This window comes from Pholcus phalangioides, unplaced genomic scaffold (genome assembly GCF_987345545.1).
Source record: "Pholcus phalangioides strain wild (caught in Gottingen) unplaced genomic scaffold, Ppha-v1.0 ptg000011l_1, whole genome shotgun sequence".
In the NCBI taxonomy this organism is placed as follows: domain Eukaryota; kingdom Metazoa; phylum Arthropoda; class Arachnida; order Araneae; family Pholcidae; genus Pholcus; species Pholcus phalangioides.
The window spans coordinates 9,066,749-9,090,931 of NW_028301604.1; the positions used below are offsets into that span (position 1 = coordinate 9,066,749).

Below are 24,183 nucleotides of genomic sequence, written 5' to 3' on the forward strand. Positions count from 1 at the left end.
CTGAAAAAATAATTTGCCGGGTGTCGCGATATTAAAAAGGTTGAGAACCACTGGTGTAGGGTATATTGAATTTTTACTTGATTGAATTTTTCTTTGGAACTACATATACATATATTTTGAAAATTTTAGCCTTTGATTCTTCGCAGGTTATAAAAATCAACCACTTAATAAAATAGAAAATCATTAGGACAAAAGAGAGTTTAAAGCGTGGGGGCACTGTGTATACACAGTACCTAGGTAATCATTAAATTGACTAGTGTTTTCGACAAAATGAAATGATGTAATATAAATAGTTATAATACAAATACACCACCACAACAGGAAAAATGCCCAATGAGGTGGCTGAGAAAAAGATACCCATAACAAATATGGATGTCATGTATTTAAAAAATACAGCAACCGAATTAAAAATGCAATTACAAACAATATATATATACATGATGAAATATTATACAATGCACTTACAGAATATACTTATGGTTGTCTAATTCTAAGTATGGACAGCTTCTCGATTTACCCCAACATGTTCATTGTATTTCTTTTTAAACGTGTCAATTGTGTTAGAATTTACTACTTTCGGGGATAAACGATTCCAATTTATTAACAACCCTATTAGAGAAAGATTCCCCCTGTGACACCATAACCTTGCATTGTCCCTTACCAATTGGTACTAGTGTCCTCTTGTAAAAGCAGTCGATTGACGGAGTACTAATAATTCATGGTCCATCCTATCCATCCCATTGAAAATTTTTAACACTTCGATCATATCTCCCCGACACCTGCGTTCATCCAACGTAAACATATTCAAAAAATGAAGTCTCTCTTCATAACTCAAGCCCTATGTGCCAATAAAGACATGCGTAACTCTTCTCTGCACCCCTTCAAACTTGTCTATGTCCCTCTGTAGATATGGTCTCCGAAACCTCAAAGCATACTCCAGTCCAGGACAAAGTAAGGCTCGGAAAAGCAGAAGAATGACTTTAGGAGAACACGGAGAGACCTTTTTGAAAATAAAACCAAGCATTCTATTCACTTTTTTACCTCTACTTTGATTCCAGATTACTCCCATTAGCTTCACGTCATCTGCGAATTTGCTAGCAATTCCATAGCTATCCTGATTGAGTGTATCGATAAAAAGTGAAAAAGTATGGAGCCAAGGACACTTCCTTGAGGAACCTGTCCAACCAGAGAAAACCCTGTTCACCATAACTCGTAACCTATCGCTTAACCATGATTCTATTCAATTCAGCAAGTTGCCCCTATCCCAATCTCGTGTAAACGCTTCAAGTAGTATAATAATGATCATAATAGTAGTTCATAATAATTGTGAAATAATGATACAAGAATAATATTATAATTGAGCTAAAATATTTATAGTAATGAGTAATGACATACTAAAAATAATTGATATAAATTATTTAATAATGATTTATTATAATTATATGAATATGGGTAGGACCAGTACTAGTGGGTAGCTGGTGGGTGTGGAGCCCTGGGAGCCAGACCAGAGGAGGTGCAAATTTCGCCCTTCAACTTTTCCTTCCACGTTACAAGGGGGCACCAAAATGCATGCTTGCTCTGGCTGACTAAGCACCCTGTTGCAGCCCTGAATATTAATACAATATAATTAATATGAAATTAATAAGTTTCAGTTAAACTGGTTGACTTTCATCTAGAAATAAATGAAGTAATAATGTAATAATTACAAAAATAAGGGGTTTACGGAAAATTCACCGACAACAATTCATCGCTAGAAAAATTCACCGCCATGTAATTCACCGCTAAGAAAATTCACTGCCGGAAAATTCCCGCCATGCAATTCACAGCCAGAAAATTCACAGCTAGAAAACAGTTCAATGCGGGTCAGAAAGCGAGGGAGTGAGCAATTGAGTTACTGAGCTACTGAGTCCATGAGCAAGGTATTGAGCGAGTGAGTGATTGAGTGAGTGAGCGAGCGAGCTACTGAGTGAATGAGTGAGGGAGTGAGTGAGCTACTGAGTGAATGACCGAGCTACTGAATCCGTGAGTGAGCTACTGAGTAGATGAGTGATCTAGTGAGTAAGTGAATGATCTAGTGAGTAAGTGAATGATCTAGTGAGTGAGTAAGTGAATGATCTAGTGAGTGAGTAAGTGAGTGACCCAGTGAATAAGTGAGTAAGTGACCAAGTGAATAAGTGAGTGAGTGACCCAGTGAGTGATCCTAAATGATATGGCGGGAAGTTTTAATAATGACTTTATTAGAAGAAATTTAGATGATACGGAAGAAATTACAAATTGCTGTTGCACAAGAGAATATATTCAATAATTCCATTAACTCTATATTTAACTCAGAATCTTCTAACGAAACGTTAAAAGGAATAATAGCAGAGAATTAAAAGATAATAAAGTAAGTGGATACGCGATGAATTAACTCCATAAAATGCTTAAAATTATCTCCTGTTATCACTTTGATATTATAAAAAACATTGTTGATCATCAGCAAGCAATGGATTATTTTTTTATGATGAACTAGCTGCAGGGGCGTCTTAAGAGTATCATGGGCCCCCGGGCCAATTGATTTTTCAGAGGCCCTAGCAAACAAATTCTCGAAAATTTCAACTAGATCTCATTTTTGTGAGGCCCCTTTTCGCTTGAGGCCCCCGGGCCGTGCCCGGGTGGGCCCATGCCTTAAGACGGCACTGACTAGCTGTTACCAGCGACTTCACTGGTGCGGATTCTGCAATCTCAGATTTACTCAGCGATGATTCCCCCTAAACCACTTTAACACCTCATGATCCCCATGGGTGATGAACTTTCAGAAAATCCCGTTTTAGTGCGTATACACATCTATATATTGTATATAAAATAACATGTCCTGACTGATTCGTCATCACCGAGCCAAAACCACTGAAGCTATAAATATCAAATTTTGTAAATAGTTTTGTTTCACGACGTGAAGACTGACTAAGAAAGGTTTTCCATATTCGACTCCTACGGGGGTCATAAGGGGGGTTCAATAATGAAGGGGGTCATACGTTGGAATCACGCCGAGTGGAAACCGCTGAAGCTATAAATATGCCATTAGGTCAATATTGTAATATAGACAATATAATATAGAACAATCAGATTTTTTAATCATTTTTGACACTACTAGGTTAAAACTAACTACACTCATGGCCATAAATTAAGGATAATTCAGAATCACACGGAAATCGAAATCTAAAGTTAAAATTTCACCTGTAGAATTATCACACACATCTGCAAGAATGATACGCAAATTTCAGGAAGCCACCAGATGATGCCGGTAGTACATCACAATGACGAGAGTGTAGGGGGGGGGGGGGGTATATAAGGAATGGTAGCAAAGAAGTAAAATTGTTCACAAGAGTTCTGTAAGGCACTCAGTGCCGTAAGCGAATAGTTATGACACAGAGGACATATGTGGATGATTTTTTACGTGGTAGAATTATCGGCCGCCTGGAATGTGGGCGTACTCAGATGGAAGTATCCGAAAATCTTGGAATTGCCCAAAGTGTCATCTCCAGTCTTTGGCAACGATTTCAAGATAACGGAAATGTCAGTAGACGTTACAGTACAGGTCGCCCACGAGTTACAACGCCGAATGAAGACCGGTATTTGGCAGTAACTGCCAAAAGAAGCAGACGGAGCACAGCATCTGACCTGTCTCGTCAGCAATATGTATTAACCATCATACCAACCATGTAACAGTAAGTTCTTGTAAAGGAGATATTTTTTACAATTGCTCCAGGGAGCAAAAATGAATGGTATCATACATACACCATCATTTTTGTTCTTTATCTTTTGTTTAATAAATGGGCTTTATGAATAAGTAACGGTTGTTTTGTTTCTGAACCTTTATTTGCTAGAGCTGGCATTATCCTCAATTTATGGACATGAGTGTAATTCACTCAAATACTCACTAGGTCACTCACTCACTCACTAGATCACTCACTCACTCACTCACTCACATACTCACTCGGTAACTCACTCACTCCTCTCTCACTGACTCAGTAACTCAATCGCTCACTCCCTCACTAACTGACTCACATCGAACTGTTGTCGGTGAATTTTCTTGGCGGTGAATTGTTGGTCGTGAATTTTCCGGCTGTGAATTTTTCGGACACGCAAATAAGGTATACCTGGTAAGTAGAAATTTGGGGTAAGTGGAACCCAATATGATCTGCAAACTATAGTTTCTGGGAGGGTAAAAAAAGCAGACCTGCGTCCGTATTGATCAGAAATGTTTTTATTATGTCCACTAAGCAACCTGTAGAGATGTGTCATACTAGCCATCTCTTTCTTCTAAAAACACCACCCATTGTAGGTCGAATTATACGTAAGGAATTTACAAACCTTTTTATTTGCCATTTCCATTGGCAATAGTGTCCAAGACATTATGTGTTATTAAAGTGTTAGATATTTTTGATAAGTATACATGACACATATTTGAAAGAATATTGTTAAATTAAATATTCTCAAATTCTTAATTTTAATATAGGCTTTTAAACAATTATTTCTCACCATGTCCAGACTTGCCCAGACTTTGTGAGAGCAAGAGAGAACTGTGCTCCACATTCAATTTGAAAGACACCTAGACCATTGAGCCTATCCACATTCACAGGAGCATTGCATCCTTCACTGCCTCCCCTTCCAAGCTTTCCAAAATCTCCATCTCCCCATGAATATACCATTCCATCTTCTGTAAGTGCCAATGTTTGAGCATCTCTGCTTCCACAAGCAACTTGTAATACATGTTTTCCATGAAAAAAAGATACCTATAAATGCAAATATTTACATATAAAGTAAGCGTAATTCGATATACTTAAATCATAAATGAAAAAACTGGAAGTGAAATAAACAATAACAATCAGTGAAAGTTCAAAAAATTCTCTATTTCAGGTGTATTTTTAGAAAAAAGTAAATGCTGGTAATTAATTTCCTTTGATCATGTCGAGTCATAATTTTATTTCATCAAGTAACAACAGTTATTTCATGCACTGTTATTGCAGAATCAGATGGAACTGAGACCTAAAATTAAGAGCACACACACACACACACAGCGATTCTCAAATAAGGCTGCAAGAAAGCATTCTTGAGCATGCGGTACAATATTGGCACTGCTCAATAGATCATTATTATTAACAGAGGAGAGAGCAAAGAAAGTCCCATACAGTTTGTTATGTCTTCACAGTGCATGAAAAATCATGCCAATGTACTTCCTTTTCTTATTATTTCCAGTTCTCCACATAATTTTGAGTCCAATCCCCAATTTTTTTAAAAACATTTTCATGCGATTTGTCAACTGACTTATTCATGATAGTCTACACACTTCTTTGCTAAATTCTCGGTTAAATTAGAAATTGATACTGCATCTTAAAAAGGGTTGGAACTAGAAGGGGCAAATAGGGCAACTGCTCCAGGTGGCAAATTTTAGAAAACAAAAAAATCTGTTGTAAAATCCTCAAATTTTCCCAATAATGGGGGCAGCAAAATCATGCTTGCTTCCTCTCACAAAAATCCTAGTTACGGCAATGATTTTAAATATATTTTTGAACCAACGTTAATAGAGGTAGCTAGTAGTTATCATGAGAATTGGCTAAAGAAAAATGGACTGAATGGCCTCAGCCCTTAACTTTAAGTGCCTATGTCTGTTAATTACTAAAAAATTAATTACCACTCAATAAATCCCACATTAATTCATATTCAGAATCAATTTAATATAATAAATTTGATTATTCAGACCTGTAGAATTGAAATTTTGAAAAATTGTCTGGAAACTGATGAACATGCCAAGTTTTGGAAACAATAAAGATTCGTGGTGCATTTTTAGTCACTGATTTTTAACATGACTCATTTTTGAATATCAAAAATTTCACAAAAATTGATTTTGGTATAACAGGAGAAAACCTATAAAATATGTTATTCTAACCTTTTAAGTACTAAATTAACTTTTCAAAGAATTTTTTTACATAATCTATACTATTATATTTTTTTATTATGTAGCTTTCAATATAAAAGTAGCATAAGGAAAATAACAAAAATGGAAGGAACAAAAGCAGTTTAAATAATAAGAATTTTCTTATTTCTCAGTATTTACTGAGATATTTGAATTCAAAAAACTGTATATATCTATGAATATTGGAATTAGAAAAGTGGAAATATCTTCGTTGAAATCAGAAGAGATAGGGCACCAACTTTTTAATAATGTGTAGACTAACTTTTTCATCTATGTGTAGACGCTTGCGGGCTGGGGGTTGAGAGCACCCCCCCCCCCTTTTTATATGACAATCATTATGGATCGGAATAGGATATGAATACAGGACAGAAAAGTAAAATTTAGGTGCAACTATATGCAGTAACACTTTTTGTCTTTTGTTTGTTTATGATTTATTAGTACTGGTGTGGAAGGAGGGGGAAGTTAGACTGAAATGGGAGGGGGGGGGCAAAATTTGTATAGTCCACAGGCAGCAAAAACGTAAATACGGCACTGGACAAAGCTTCAAATTCTCGTGGTAGCACTAGTGTTAGGCATGTAGCATAGGCCACGTCCAACTGTCCATAAGATCATGAAGACTATCGTCCAATATTATCCGTACAAACTTTCACTTGTGAGCGGTTGCTTCCACATGATTATGGCACTTAACTCCGGAGCTCACTGCAGTTTCTAGCTTGCGTTGAGGTCAATTCAGAATGGTCTTGGAAGACATATTCCAAGAAGCGCATTTTCTCTTGGATGGTGCAGTCAAAACTCATAACAACCGAATTTGGGAACCAGAAAATCTACATGCTATCTTAGAGGTTCCATTCCATCCACCAGAAGTGACAGTATGGTGTGCATTTACTGCATCATTTATTCACGGTCCCTACTTCTATAAGGAGTTCCGTTCTACAGGTTTAGTGACATGTTCGATCACTAGAAAACGATATGCATTGCTGTTATGAGACGAAATTGTTCCGACTCTGCAAGCATGTCACTGCCTTGCAGACACAATCTTTATTTTATGCAAGACGGAGCTCCTCCACACATTGCAGTGTGTGTCAAGAATGTTCCTAAAACACATTTTACAGACAAACGTGTAATCAGCCAGCATTTGCCTAATCTATGGCCTCCCAGATCCCCGGACCTTACTCCATGTAATTTTTGGCTTTAGGGGCATTTGAAACGTATCAAGTCGTGACAATCCAAGAACTTTATCAGACCTTAAAGGCAGCATTTCACACCACATGCTGAACATTTCCAGCACACACTTTGGTCAGTTGTGGAACATGCCATCTTGTGATTTCACATGGTAACTGAAAATGATGGCCATCATGTGAAACATGTTTTGTTGCAGTAACAATTGTAAAAGTGTTTAACAATTTTGAAAATTGTAAACGCTTGCCTAAATATGTCTCATTTCTTAATAAACGCCCTCTGGTGGCGACATGTCCAACTAATTTTTTCCCCCTGAAACAAATTTGCATTACTTCATGAAGTCCTCCACAAAATTTCACAACTTTCTGAAGACTGGTTTAGCCTGTAGGCTACTTTAAAATAGGGTCTTTTAATTATGGAAGCCCTGTATTTTTCTTGATCAGTAGAGTATCATTACATCATAATATTTTGCTGACAAAACGTGAGTTGAGCTGCCTGAGTGGAGTTTAACGTGGATGTCTATTTCAAGAATGCACAGTTTCATGATGTTTTTAAATATAACAAACTCTCGGTTCAGCCAGTGCTGTCTCAACACATGGGCCTACCTAGGTATGACCCGGAGCCTCAGGAAAATCAGAAGTAGTTGAACTTTTCGAGAATTTGCCAGATAGGGCCTCAGAAAAATCACTTGGCTCAGGGGCTCATGATGCTCTTAACACAGCAATGGGTTCAGCTATTCAAAAGTTTGTCTTCTTGGTTAGAACAAACACAAATCTTCAAATTTAGCATCCAGTGACGGGGCTATCCAATTCAGTACGCAGAATTGACCTTTGGAAAGGGCACAAGGAATTTCTTCTAGAAATATTTGAATAACTACCATTCAAAATCCATTTTAAATTGATTGAAATTCATTTGGATTGCATGTAAAGATGTTTTCTCTCAATATTTTGAGTCTTTAAATTTTTTTTTTCTTTTTTTTTAACTTTTGATCACTTTAGAGAGGGGGGTGGCATTGGCTCCCTTTGCCCCTCTCTGACTACGCCTCTGCTTAGTAATGCAACTAGACACCTACTTATGATGTGAACCACAAAACCACAGGGATTGAGAAAATGAAATCATACTGATGACAGCCTTTTGCCATACTGATGACAGCCTTTTGCCTTGAGAACATCTTTTAAATCATACACAGTTTATATTCCTTTTCTCTCTCTCTCTCTCTCTCTCTCCTTTTTTTCTTTTTAATATGTATTACAAAAGAAAAAGTTGCATTTTGTTGCTGTTGATTGCTTTCTTTTATTCTATTTTTGTATTATTATTTGCACATTCCTGGTGTGTTTCAGGATGAACGATTTAAAATGTTCTGAAATGAATATAATATAAATATTGTATGTTTATTAAAATTTGCTTTATTTTAATATTTTATCACTTATTGCAGTGGTTACCAAACCTTTCTGAAGCAGTACCTCCCACTTTTCAAGAAGAATTAAATTGAACCCTCCACCTTGCGATATAATCAACTTCATTCTAAATAAAACAGTGACTGCACTGCAATCTGCTTTCAAATAGTTTTTCAACATATAGATTAATTACTATAGATATAGAACTTTAATATATTATATGATACGTGTGTCAAAAAAGCTCAGTTAAGTCATTAAATTGGTTTAATACTAGACTCCTCTTTTGTACTCCTGATAAATGACTCCTCTTTTGAGGTCACCGGAGGGAAAAAAATTTTGTCAGTAATAGAGGGTGCCTGTTTAAAAGAGGAGAATTTTTATTTGAGCTCTTAAAGTAAAATTCAAAAATTATTTGGCTGTATAAGAGGGGTGACTGTTAGAAGAGGATTCGCTGCCTTTTTATTTACATCACGAAAGGTGAACTTAAAATCCTTATCAAGATGTTTCTATCTCACTAACGCCTTGGGTTGGGGTGTCCCACACTTTGAGAACCACTTATTGTATTGAGAGGTAAAGAAATAAACAGGGTTCATACAAAATTTTCAAAATGAAAAGTAAGGAGTTTTTAACAAAGGAGTCATGGGGCCACGACCCCTCCGAAAAAAAATTGCACCACTAGACAATAAAAGAAGCCCACAGAAAAACTAAAGAAGCCCACATGTGAATTGATTTTCATTTAAATGTCTTTTTTCTTTAATTTCTATTTCAATGTTTCCAAGATTTCAACTTTCAGAATAAAGGGTATGATGGGTAGGAATTTCAGTTGCTGAAAAGGAAGAGATATGCAGTGACTGTGTATGCACGAGTAACAAGCGACTGTTTGAGAACACAAATTCGAACAGTAACAGAGCATGATGATCAAGATTAGGTATTGAGAAATGTAGTAAGAAAGAAGAGAGAGAGTTGCGGTAGTATATAGTATTAAAATGATTTAAAGAAATCGGAAGTGATGTACTGAGTTTGCAATGAATTTTGTTTTTATCTTGCTTCAGCTGTGGCCACTTCTGCCAGAGAGAGATACAAATACAACGCCACAACAGGCAAAATGCCCAACGAGGTGGCTGAGAAAAAGATGACCATAAAAATATGGATGTCATATATTTCAAAAATACAACCCAATTAAAAATGCAATTAGTAAAAATTATAAACAATATATACACGTGATAAAAATTATACAATGGCCATAAAGAATGGGCAGATGTTAACCAAATAAGAGTTAAATCACTGTAAACTGTTTATGAAAATATGCTCATAAGATATAAAATAACAAAATCAAATCCTTTCTATAAATTGTTTTTTTTTTCCAAAAAAGCCACAAAAAGGAACTTTAAGAAAACTCATCCAGTTTTTTCTTCTATAAGTCATGACAGCTTCACATGATCTGCATTTGTGAATGAGTCAAAAAATTTTTATTAAAAATTAAATATTGGGGAAAAGTTTATGAACATAGCTATACTGAGAAGAGGGGCAAAGCCTTCTCTCTTGCAACACCCTTTTTCTCTTCACATCATATCTTGTTTATTTTGTCCCACTTCATCAGAGTGATATGAAAAGTGGCATTTGAAAGCACCAGCTTACTGAGGAACTTTACAATCCTAAAGCAACAAAAAAGCCAATGAAATTCATCAAGCACCCTTCCAAAATGGGTCAACTTCCCTCATGAGGGTCCCCAGCCTGGAGTCCCCACTCCACGAGTACCACAAAAAATTGTAATTCATATTCATTTTACCAATGACTAAAATCCAAGAGCCCCAACCAAGGAGCGGGAAGTCAATATGCAGATTTTTTTAATGGACCCGATACATGGGTTTATAGCAAACTTTTAGTGCTAAAATTACAAAAGGCTGAAGCTGGTTTTCTGTGGTTCCCAACTTCAAGGCTCGAATGCGAGCCAATCTCCACTTTAAAAAGTCTCTCCATAGCGAGCAAGAGACCTACAAAGGAGTACAAATGTAATTCAATCATAACACATCACTAACTTCACTTCTGAAATATAGATGGCAGCACTGAAAAATCAAACACTACATACACACTCGGACTGTTAGGCACACACACACACACACACACTTCCAGCACAACTCCCTGGATAGTAAATTGCCCATAGATGGTAATAGACCCGAGTTGTGCTTGGTTTGAAAGAAAGAAAGCCCCCCCCCCCTCGGAAATCACTCACTCAAACAATCTGGGAATGTGCTGCGGGCCGCTCAATTGAAGTAAGAATTTGCCATGAGCCACTTAATTCATCTGTAAGTGTACCGCGCCACTTAAGGCAGGCCACATTTAGGACATGTGTTGAGCACATGTATGCTTTAAAATAAGGGGCTGTTCAAGTATTACGTCAGCAAATTTTCAGCAATTTTTGACTCGCCCCTCTTGTCAGAAAAAGTCAGCAAAACTCTCACTCTCCCTCTGTCAGCGCTCTGCCCCCTTCCTCCTAACGCTTATTGGTGGAATCTGAATCTGGGTTTTGGGGCTTCCCCCCAGATGATCAAAAATTTATTTTTTTACTCCAATAAATATTTTTTAAAAGAATTGTAAAAATATTTTTTACAATTACGAAACAAAATATCTTTATATGTTATTATAATCAATTTTTGTTAATTTCAATGCTATTTGAAAGCTAAGAACCCAAAATTGCTCAAGAAATTCATTGAGACCCTACCTCTAAGCCCTTGGTAACCCTTGACCTGCGGTAAACATTTGGCCTGTGCGGACCAAATGTGGCCGTGGCTTGGTTTATGATGTGGCCTGTCCCTAAATCTATTTTTGTAACAATGAACCAAGTGAAACATTTACAGATCGACAGATCGTGGCATAATCACGGATAACTTATATGACGCGCGGCACAGCTCCAGAGCATTTGGATCCGCTAAGTATTTGAAGAGTGGCTCTGTAGGGGACTCAATAGGGAGAATGTTAGTTCAGGTGCCCACAAACTAATGAAAAGTTTTGCTCGTTTTTCGCGCACCGAGTAAGACGTCATCAAGAATATTTCATATTTTTTATAAAGGGTGGTTGATGACATAAGAATCATCCAACCCCCCCCCCCTCCACGTCATCAAGTCAGCAAATCGAAAATCCCCTATCCATGCTGACGTAATACTTGAATGACCCCCAATATAAAGATACCCGAAAGTTATTTTCTGAAGGTTAAAAAAAGTGGGTTCAGTTACAGCGGCTGATCGGCTCCCCCTCCTGTAAAACCAGACGTGGCTCGGGCTGTCACTTTTAAAAGCCGGTTTTTACTAGCAGGTTTTCTATGCCGCGCGCAACGTGAATCACCCAGCGCGACACGCCGTCTATTCATCAATATGAAAAGCAGTACGACTGTTTTCCTACAGAGCGCAATACGGCTCACGACAGCGCTTTACGTCGGGCGTCATTGGCGGACTGCTTCTGGAGGAGTTAAGCGTCGTGTGCCACACGTTTCAGCGATCTTCTCTTCATTTTCGTGTTGTGTCTCTTCCCTTCAAACCGGAGCATGCAGCCGACGGAGTAGCTGACGCCAGGGTCATATACTATATAGCCGTCCTGAGCTGATGGGCCACGCTTGGAAAACGCAAATGCGTAACGTCATTATGTAACCCATTTCTGCCGACACAAAATGATCCAGTTAGGTTCACACGGAGCAAAAAGCCTACTCCTAGGAAAACCTGGCTTCAGGGATGAACGCTCGTTACGGAATCCCGAGAGAGAGAAACCCATTGTCTCTCTCATGGAATCTCTTGTGTGTGGACAGAGCCTGTTCCTCTTCCCTTTTTTTTTTGTCTTTTTATTTACGGCAACCAATCTGCAAAACAGATTCGCTTTCCCCACTGGACTTCAGTTTTTAGCATTTTAAGGCACGGCGGCGAAAAGATACGATTGTCGTCGTCCCCTACTCCAGTGGAACTGAAATTTTTTTTCCTCTCTTCTTTTTCAGTAGCGAGTTGTAATGTGAATAAAACACATAAAAAACGTCAAAAAAAACTGCGGAAAGCAGTGACATTTTGCGGTTTCTCGGAATTTTCGTAGTGAGATATTGGCTGTGAACAAAAGGGAAGGAGGTAGGAGGTAGGAGATAGGAATAGTAGGAGAGAATTGCGGTAAAAAAAAAGGACGATAGCGGCGAAAGCAGGAAAATAGTAGGAAAAACAGGAAAGCTGCGAGGTCTGCACTCAGTATACTGCGTAATATAGGAGGTTCGAGACATCGTTTCGCCGCATAAGTAAAAACTTCTAAAAAAACTTTCTCACCGCTGGGCATGGGGGAATTTTCGGCTACTGGTTCAGCGGAGTGATGTCGTTCTACGGACCATCGATTTCCAACGCTGACCAGTTTGCGACATAGGCAGGAAAACTCGTCAAAACCAGCGATTCGGTAAAAAATCATATTTTTAGAAGCAAAGGCGTATAATCGTATTAATTTACTAAATACGACAAAATCGTAACGGTTGGCAGGTATGCACAACCATTGGATGTTCCAATCCCATCCCCTGCTTTCACATTTCCTATTACAAAGGGAGAGAGAGCGTTTTTTTTTCTCTTTTCTTCCTTTTTATATTCGGGGGAAGCTTCCTCTTATTTTTCTAAGCAATGCTATTCATCACCACGGGAAATGCCTATTCTAAGAAAGATCATCCCTGCAGAGAAAAAAAATAAGGACTTTTTGAGGAGTGGCTGCAAAAAGTAAGGAGTTATAAGGGCCCTTCCAGAAGGAAATGAAAAGTTAGGAGTTTTTAAGGAGTTTGTAAGGATGTGCGAACCCTGATAAAACTCTTTTCAGACATCACATAATGAGGGCGGCAAAATTTCTAGGACCAGCCCTGGTAGAACTCAATTAATTTGAATTTTGAATAATTCCCCATGAGTTTCTATCTACTTGAATGTTAAAATTTCTTGTTAAATTTGAAATTTTTTCAAATTTTTTGTACAATTCAGTTGGAGAAAAAAAAATGTTTTGTACGAGAAAAATTTAGTATGAAAAATTCTACAAGAAGCAGACCTTACTTTCTTTGATCAAGTTCTTAAACAAATTTTTACAGAGTAATAAAAGAGTATCATGAGACCCCAGTCCAACTGATTTTTTTTTTTTGAGGCCCTTCCTGGCAAATTTACATGTTTACTCTCATAAATTTAAACTCAAATCTCATTTTTGCAAGGCCTCTGGGCTGTGCCCAGGGGGACCTATGCCTTAAGACAGTACTGCAACTCGTTGGACATTCTGACTGCTGCTTTTGTATCCAAAAATAATATTAGAAGCTTAATGATGTATGATACGTGAATTTGATTACCGATCCTAGATGTTTGTCTTCTCTCAAACTCTTTCATTCTAATATGTCATTATGTTATAACTTAAGGCTCCTATAATATCTTATTAAGGTTCTCTGGGAGATCTAAGTATAACCTAGTCAATAAAGATTGAAACCATTTCAGAAAAATAATAAAAATAAGTAAAATATGTGAAAAAGTCTGAAGAAAAAACAATTTCCATAGTATTGAGAGTATCTTCTGTAGCTCTGCAGTTGAGTGAGGCCGTCCATAGAAATTATGAAAAATCTGTAGGAGTTGGTAACTCTGCATACCTGATGTGGGGTCCAGATCAATTCATCGCGCTCAACTTGTCGCATGACAATTCATAGCGTTCAATTCGTCGTGCAACACACTCGTCGCAGTACAAATTTGTCGCAGACTCATTTCGTCGCTTTACAAAGTTGTTGCGAAGTCATTTCATCGCGATGTCAATTCGTTGCGACCAATTTGAATTGCTTCAAATTTGAAAATTCAAATGTTTGTTGTGCTCTTATAAATAGGGTAGTTACTTTAGTCGTAAAAAATTGAACTAATTTTTTTCTCATTTATTGGAAATGTTCCCCCTTCCCATGGCCCCCACATCCTGGAGTAGGGCCCCTAGACTGGGAACTTTCACGGGCCCCCTTTATGGTGGATTTACAGTGTGAAAAAACAAAAAATAATGAAAATCATCCCGGGCCCCAGGGCTGGAGCCTTGCCAGCCCACCCCTTGTGGGGGCCATGCCCCTTCCCATCTGTTTTAATTTTTAACAAATGAAGGAAAGTATTCATTGAAGGCATCAAGGGACATTGGAATGTACACCAAGATAATAAATTGTGATTCAATAAATTTTAAAAATTTAATTTTCACCATATAAGCCGCATTTCTATTTCTCGCAGTGAGGGGCATTGGGGAGCACACCAAGATAATAAATTGGGATCAAATAAATTTTGAAAATTTAGTTTTCATCGTATAGGCAGTGCTTTCTGCTTTCTGTAGGGGTTTCCATTTCTTGCAGCTAGGGGTCTCAGGGGTGCACATCGAGATAATAAATTGTGATCAATGTGCCCCAGCACAATTTCCGTAATTCACTATTAAATCTATCCATGCAGAGAATATATCTTGATTTTTTATCGACAATGTATCTAAGTTTTGTAACAGCTGCGAAAAGTCTTATTTTAGAATTATTTTTTTGCAATGCAATGTACATTTCAAATCATTTTGTATTATCACACCAAAATAATATTCAAAATACTCTGACCATAGGCACTAGAAACTTGGGGCTAATGCCATTTAAGCCTCCCCTCCCACACTCCAATAACTCATGAATATACAATGCAATGCAGTAAGGGCGTAGCCGGGGGGGGGGGGAATTGGGGGTCTGGTCCCCCCCCCCCCGAAATGTGAGAAAATGACCGAAAAAAGGGAAAAAGATGGCCAAATCTATTGTTCTGTCACTTTGGTCCCCCCCCCGAAATGAAAGTGGTCCCCCCCCCCCGAACGAAATTTCTGGCTACGCCCCTGCAATGCACTATTTCGCCTCCTGAGTGTGGGTTTGAGTCCCTTACCTACAGAATGAATGGCGATTTTCATAGTTTTCTAATGAAAACTATTTTGAATAAAACTAGTTTGAATATTTTCACATAGTTTTCTAATGAAAACTATGTGAAAATATTCAAACAAGCCAGCCAAAGATATGCGACTGATTATAAACATAAGATTAATGGTTATATTATATCTATGCGACTGACCCATAGTCGTCTTTCTTATTAGTGATTACATGATCCTCGTCGCAGCTCATCTTGTGGGCAATATTAAAACTTCATCAAATCGTCATTGGTAAGGAATATACATTTCTACCCTTGATCTGCGCTCAACTCCTTTTGCTGTGAGGAATAGAAATCCCAACAAAAAGCACGAAGTGCTGCCTCTTATACGGTGAAAATTAAATATTAATTTAATTGAATTATTAATTAATTAAATATTTCAGGTTCTTATGGAGATACTTTAATTTTAAATGTTGGTGACTCTCGGAGGGGGAAACTCTCGAGCCCATAGGGCAGATAGAAATTTACCGTTAAAGATAGGCTCAATAAAATTTGGGGAATATCATGCAAACCAAAATTTTTCCCCATTATATTAAAATTTTATCACAGCAAAAATAAATTATTTAACATTTAAAATTTTTGTAGCTGAATTTTCAAGTATAATTAAATTTTTATATACAGTTAAATTTTTAAATGTAATTGATATTGCAATTTTAATTTCGATGACCTTCCCCAATGACAAAAAATAATTATTTTCAGTAAACTGCATGTACACTTTTGTTCATGTGTTCCTTATTTCACGTGTAAGACAAAACCTACATACAAGCTCACTTGGAACATGTACAGTGAAAAATCAACGGTTCAACAAATTGATTCTGAGCTGTAAGTATATTAATTGACATCATGACGAATTAACACAGCGGCAAACTTGTACAGCTATGAATTGGAGCTGCGAAACATTTGTAACATAAGGAATTGACACTGCGGCGAACTTATACCACGACAAATTGACCGGATACACCTGATGTACATAAACTTGCCTATAAGGTGACTCACATATACACTGAAGAGCCAAAAAAACTAGTTCACCTGCCTAATATCGTGTAGGGCCCCCGCAAGCACGCAGAAGTGCCGCAACATGACGTGGCATGGACTCGACTAATGTCTGAAGTAGTGCTGGAGGTAATTGGCACCATGAATCCTGCAGCGCCGTCCATAAATCCATAGGAGTAAGAGGGGGGGGGGGTGGAGATCTCTTCTGAACAGCACGTTGCAAGGCATCCCAGATATGTTCAATAATGTTCATGTCTGGGGATTTTGGTGGCCAGCGGAAGTGTCTGAAGTCAGAAGAGTGTTCCTGGAGCCACTTTGTAGCAATTCTGGACATGTGGGGTGTCGCATTGTCCTGCTGAAATTGTCCAAGTCCGTCAGAATGCACAATGGACATGAATGGGTGCAGGTGATCAGACAGGATGCTTACGTACCTGTCACCTGTCAGAGTCATATCTAGACGTATCGGGGTCCCATATTACGCCAACTGCACACACCCCATACCATCACAGAGCCTCCACCAGCTAGAACATTCCCCTGTTGAGATGTAGGGTTCATGGATTCATGAGATTGTCTTCATACCCGTACACGTCCATCAGCTCGAAGCAATTGGAACCGAGACTCGTCAGACCAGGCAACGTGTTTCCCGTCCTCAACAGTCCAATGTCGGTGTTGTCGGGCCCAGGCGAGACGTAAAGCTTTGTGTCATGCAGTCATCAAGGGTACACGAGTGGGTCTTTGGCTCCGAAAGCCCATATCGATGATGTTTCATTGAATAGTTCGCACGCTGACACTTGTTGATGGCCCAGCATTGAAATCTGCAGCAGTTTCCGGAAGGGTTGCACGTCTGTCAGGTTTAATGATTCTCGTCAGTCGTCGTTGGTCCCGTTCTTGCATGATCTTTTTCCGGCAGCAGCGATGTCGTAGATTTAATTTTTTACCGGATTCCCGATATTCACGGTACACCCGTGAAATGGTTGTACGTGAAAATCCAAATTTCATCGCTACCTCGGAGATGCTATGTCCCATCTCTCGTGCGCCGACTATAACACCACGTTCAAACTCACTTAAATCTTGATAACCTGCCATTGTAGCAGCAGTAACCGATCTAACAGCCATGCCAGACACTTGTTGTGTTATATAGGCGTTGCCGACCGCAGCACCATACTCTGATTGGTTTCATATCTCTTTATTTGCATACGCATGTCTTTACCAGTTTTTTTGGCTCTTCAGTTTATATTATTTTTTTTGTGAAAGGCTTGTGATTGTCAGTTTCAGTTGCAAGGAGGCTACTGAGCCTTCACTTCAGCACACCACACTACAGTGCATAAATAAGGAAGGAATGACCATTTCTTCTTTGGTATATAAGGATAGGGTGCTTGCCCAGTCTGCAAGCTGACCTGGGTTCGACACCTGATGGAGACCAATAGACTTATTTTCTGAGTTCGCCTTGACATAATATCCAGAAAAAAGTCTTTCTTTTTTTACTGTAAATGGTTTTTAATTATTGGAATGTAAGCTATACAATAAATAAATGAAGCTCTGAAAAATAATAAAAATTATTTTAATTGTAAATACATGTTTCAAAAGTTTTACACCTACCTGCTCTGGTCTTGTAAGCGTTAAATTGTGACCATGGCCTAGTCTGCCATATTCTCCAAGCCCCCAAGTGTAGAGTTCCCCACATGAACTGATAGCAGCACTGTGAGAACTACCACATGAAATTTCCCTTATTCTTTTGTTTTTCAATGATTCAATGAGCTTTGGTCGATCATAGCTCCTAAAATTAGAGTAACGTTTGGTTATCAATGAGGTCACGTTAGAGTCCCATGCACTGTGTAATGATGTGATTTTCACATAACAATGTGTAAATGATATTTATATCATTTACACATTGTTTCTGTATTTATTTGATAAAAGTTTCACCATAATAACCATTTCAAAATAGCTAATTTATTACTTTTCCATGTATAGTCTATAAGCTATTTTGTGATTTCTGTAACACGTCAAATAAAATTTCAGGTATTTTTCTACAGTAAGTACATGTTTCAGATGAAATACCAAAAATTTTATTCAGTTAACAAACTGGGAAATTACAAAAAAAAAACAAGTCATGAAAATGAATCAAACAATTTTTCATTGATAAAACATGAATTCAAAAGAAGGTAGTGGTGATGAAAAAAAGTTTTTTTATACCGAAAAACCGAGTTTTCTTGGTTTAAACCAAGTTTTTTTTCATTTACATAGTATTTACATTAAAAACAATTATATTTCTGAAAAATTAATGAAACGTCTAATAATTATAAAAAATAAAATGTTTATTAATGTATTCAACACTATTCTTATATTAATTTAATCTATAAATATTTCTTACATTTTAAATAAAACCAACTTTTGCAATTTAATTACTTTATACCTCATTGATCATTTTTGTTGCACCACGGTCATTTTCTGCACACGAGGGCTAATTAGACCGGGACCTACAATTTATTGTTTATTCCAAACGGCAGGCTTGTTTTTTATACTCATCAAGAGGTTGGTGCGCTAACCCCTCGATGGGGGACTTCCTGCGGTAGTAATTTTTTTGCTGCAGTCAAGTAGCCGTTTTTTGTTGTACCCTGTATCAGGAAAGTTTTCTGACAAGGACGAAATGGGTATCGAACTTGCGACACCTCTAAACATTCTTTGGTACTTAAGGCGAGCATCTTATCGACCGGGCTACCGCGCCCATTACTTTAAAGATTGTGAATTTTCAAACACAAAATAATTCCTTGAGTTATTATTAGCCATACATGAAGATGTTTTCTCTCTCTCCAGTTACTTTTAATATGATTAATTAGGAAGCAGTTTTGCAAAAACTGATAAAAACTAAGTAAAAATACAAAATGTGTAAATGAAGCATACTGATGCAGATTAGTTAGAGGTGATTTAATATACAAAGGGCGATTATAACTAAAGTTTCAATTTCAAAATGCTGTAAAATAAGAACCACTGGATAGGGGTTGAAAATTTGCATGAGTATTCCTGAAGAAATGTAATTTTGTTTAGCAAAAGAAATAAAATGCTTTGAAATATACCCATAGATAGTGCTGTACAAGTCCAACATGAGGGATTTACTCACAAAATAGAAACAATACCTAGTCAGGGTAAAATTTCAATTCAATTAGCATTATATGATTTCATAATTTATTGAAATATTTATATATCACAAAAATGAAGTCGTTTACTCTATAATTGCCAAAGTCCAAAATTGCCAAAGATGGCCCAGATAGGGAGTATGGGTATGTTTTGGATTTGTGAAGGGTGAGGAAGAAAATGAAAGATCTCATCAGAGGCAGAAACCTAAAAAACAAGTCCAAGTCTCATAGAAGGGTGAGGAGAAAAAGAGTAAAACAAGAGAAAAAAGATCAGCCAAAACTTGGATAAGCCTATTAAGTGAAACAAATGGCTGTAAAAGAGTTAAAAAAACATTTACAACTTACACAAGAAATGTTCAATACGTTGTCAACAGTATTATGAAGCGGAAGAACAAAAATCCTTGTTCAACAATAAATCTGAGTGTATCTGTGGTAATATGATGTGCTTTCAATTCAATCAAGTTTGAGCTATGACACACTGCACACAATGTTCTTGAAGTACCCCCAAAGCCAAGAATTGCAATGGCTACAGCCAGGTGAACATGGCTATGCAGTGTCATGTCATTTTCTAAATGATACATCAGCAGCTGCTTCGGTGGTGTTGCAATGTGCATCTAGATAAAAGTTGTGGTATCCACAAACTGATGCTGTTAAAGTGCCGGAATGAGGTAGCTGTATAAAAGAGATTATACTGCTGGCCAAGTACAGCATCATCTATAAATACAATTATAAGTTTTCTTTTCATTGCCAAACAACATTCCATTGCTTCAGGAGTATTCATGCAAATTCCTTCATGCAAAATCATTCTGACAAGAAGTTTTTATTTTACAGCATTTTTGAGCGCATTTCAGAGCGTTCGCCAATCCCTCCTTCACTGCTGTTCTTCTTGCATCACCATTGGTGGTCGCGCTTTTAAGCGATTATTGTAAATTATTTATTAAAATTACTTTTTTAACGTATACGTTATTCTTGTGTTTTCTCCTCATATCCTCTGTTTTAGTATGTGGTGCCCTGTAGCACATTTGCATTTCATTTTAGACCAAGCATTCTTAGATGAAAATTGTTTGTTTGTGTGTATACTACCACCTCTTAAAGTTTTTCCCATCTTTTCTGAATCAGCCTGTATAGGTGCACTGCCCATAGAATATTTTCTTCTCAAAAAATAATCGTAACATTATTTACACTCAAACCTTCAATTATTTTTCTCATCTCTGTCATTTTTCATGTATATTTTATACAGATTTTTTTAAAATATGTCACCTCTTAGATATTTTTCTAGTAATGTATATCTAACGCGTTTCGGCACCCTTATCATTTGGTGCCCTGTGCAATTGCACCGGTCGCACCGCCCCTGTTCTATAGGCATGGTCTCCAAAATGTGATGGCATACTCCAATCCAGGATGAACTAAGCTGCAGAAAAGTGGAAGGATCACTTTAAGAGAACGCAAAGAGACCTTTTTGAGAATGAAACAGCATATTCTATTCAATTTTTTGACCACCACTGAACAATGTTAAAAAAATCTAAGCCACTCATCAATAAGAATACCCACATCTGTGATTCTTGTTACATTCGGAATACATATATATTGACACCATTCAACTCTTAAATGAAACATGGGTTGTTCGAACCAAAATGAACGACCATGCCCTTTTCAACACTAAAAGACATGCTTCGTTCATTTGTCCAAGCTGCAATCCTGTTTAGGTTGGTCTGGAGCAATGTAACATATCGCCCCTTGTGAAATATATTACCATGCTCACCATGTTCTGTCACCATTTCTAACCATTAACTAATAACAGATGTTGCATTGATTCCCCGGGATAAAACCCGGTTGAGCCATTAGGATCGTTAAAGAATTAATTGAATGAATGCACGCCAGAACTTTTCCACTCGACTTATCCCGTTGCCAAGATCTCTTCCAGCCAAGTTTTGTAACAGAGTCTGGAGCATTTTTAAATAATTAACTGAATCATGTTGTGTATTTTCTGATGAGAAATAATATGTATAAAGATAAATAATTGCCTCAAGTCAAATACCTTGTCTCACTGGTGGAAGGCAATTGCAGACTTCCTTTGGTGCAGATAATCCCTTGATCTCACCAATAATAACACTTTTTGACATCTTGGGGAACCCTGATCAACTTCCTCCATTTTCTTCAAACTGCTGCCACCCAAAAAGGACAATATTGTATATGTATTTTTCTTTGTGACAAAGCTCATTCTTGCTACTCCGACTGGTCTGGGTAGTTAGTTTTTAACCATGTTGCATTGACCCTTTTAACTACTCATAATATGAAAATGTATTCTAGTCAAGTTGAAAGGGCTATTAGGGAAGAGTGGAAAGTTTTCAAGTTGGCTATAGTGCTTCGCTAGTGTAGATAAATTCTGGAAGTCGGTCGACTGTAGTTCTTCCCAGAAACTAGCATCAAGTGTTCAGTGATTATCTGGATGAAAGGTGAAATGATATGATCAAACATGCTCTTTCATGCTCTTCTACAAATTCTCTGATATTGTGAAGTGTGTTCTCCGTCACCTAGTGTGCTACAACTGAAACTTCTATTGTGACTGTAAAGTCTTGTCATCTCCTGAGGGATTGAATACTCTTAATTACAGTCAAAATCTACTTGGATGTTGCCATGTCATATTGAAATACATGGATCGCCTTTGATCTTATTAAGTGAGATCTCTCCTGTTTTCATACGTGACCATTTTCTAACGTGCTCCAAGTTTGAAATCCAAGTTAATGTGATTTACTGAAACAGATTAATTGAGTTGTTTAATGTTAAATGTGTTCGAGTAGTGTTGTAAAATAAATGTTTTGACTTGAGAGTTGTCTAGATTGGTCTTTTGCAGCCTGTAACTTAATTGGAATCAGAGAATTCCGGGATAGTAGCTTGACAATGCTACAGCAACACCCTATCACCTTGATTTCTGACAATAACCCCCCCCCCCCAACTTCAAATCATTTGCAAATTTGCTAACAATCCCATCGATACCCTGATCGAGTTTGTCAATAAAAAGTGAAAAAGGTATGTGGCCAAGGACACTTCCTTGAGGGACTAAAGCCTTAGGCTGAAAACATAATAAGGCAGAGAGCAAAGCAACAAGGGGAGAAGAGATCCGAGTAGCAAAATCAAACACATGGATTCCAATGCGCCTGAGTACAGTGGTGCAAACTGCAGCAGGGTGGGAACTCCGTGACAAACAATAATAGCGAAGGAATCAAGATATTTTTTTTTGCTGCTCTGCTGGCTTGTGTGTAGTTACAAGATGGCTTCCTTTTACTATTGCTTTCTTCAACTCCCTTTTTTAGTAAATGATGACAGTTCAACTCTTTCACTTTTGTATTCTTGGAATGTCTTCCTTTTTTCAAGATAAAGATTATGCGTGTTATCCATAAACCAGATGGGTTGCGATGAACAAACCCGCTTTTTACAAACAAAGAGTATGACATTACGCAAAAGAGAGGAGAGTTTTGTTCTGAACATTTCCAGTTGACCTACCAAACCTACTGATACCAACCAGACCTTGAAAATTAACCCTAACCTTTCCCTCAAAAGTTTGAAGTTGGTTCTTGGGAAACAGGGAACCATTCTTTTATTGTTTGGTTTATCAGTGAAGAAGCTACAAAAAAGGTCGATAACCTGATGATCACTAGAAGAAAAGTTGTCTCCAACTGAAACATGTTCAACAAGATCCTCGGAACTAGTAAGAATCGAATTCAAAATAGAAATGCCACCAGTAGTTTCTTATACTAGCTGATACAAGAAATTATCAAGCACCAACTTAAAATTTTTTTTCTCATATTGATCGCTAGCCAATAGATTAAATAGCGCATGAGTTTGGTGAACTAGTGGAGTATTGCAAACATCATAATATTGATAATTGGATGTGATGCTAGTGCTCATCTTCTAGCATGACACAGCTGTCCACAGTACTCCTCATGGAAAAAAATTTGAGTTTGCCCAACTAAGGACACAAAAAGACTTCCTGCACACAAAAATGTGAAGAAGTTTTTGATCTGATTATACAAATACAAATGGTCTCAATAGATATTGCACAAATGGTTAAAAACTAGAGGATCAGTGATGATCCTCTTTATCAGATCATCACTTTGTAAACTTTCATTATGGAAGCAACAAACATTCTCATACTTTTTTTTCAGAACTTTAGGAACACAAACTGGGTTCTTTTAAAGAGAACCTGGAACCTTAGAGATGATATCTTAACATCAGATGACTTGGATCCCCATACTGTCACCCTGACGGAATCAATCAGAAATTCTAAAAATCAAACATGTCTACTCAATATATAAAGAGATGTCCTCTCCACTTGTTAATAAAAGATTCCTTGAAAGATTGGTTATTTTTGGAGATGGCAATTTTAGGAAGAAAATTTATCTTTGCCTCCATGGGGACTCAAACCCTGGTCTTTCGTTTGCAGGATAAGTGTTCTACCCCTACTCTAATCAGAACGGCCTAGTTGACGAGCTACTCGCCGAGCTGACCACCCAGCTTCCATCATCCCGATGATTCTTCCCCTATCGAACTCTGACAACTGCTCATATGGTCTTCGACGGCGGCGT

The 24,183-nt window shown here is 37.5% G+C and overlaps 1 protein-coding gene across 1 annotated transcript in view; it reads right to left on the reverse strand.

The window, feature by feature from the left end:
• Positions 1 to 24,183, reverse strand: part of HERC2 (E3 ubiquitin-protein ligase HERC2) — a 645,607-nt gene that overhangs the window by 205,168 nt on the left and 416,256 nt on the right. Inside the window, exons 55-56 of the mRNA XM_089238586.1 lie at positions 18,063 to 18,240; positions 4,522 to 4,775 (exon numbers count right to left, since the gene is read on the reverse strand). Coding sequence (XP_089094712.1) covers positions 4,522 to 4,775; positions 18,063 to 18,240 — 432 coding nt within the window. The remainder of the gene's footprint in view (positions 1 to 4,521; positions 4,776 to 18,062; positions 18,241 to 24,183) is intronic.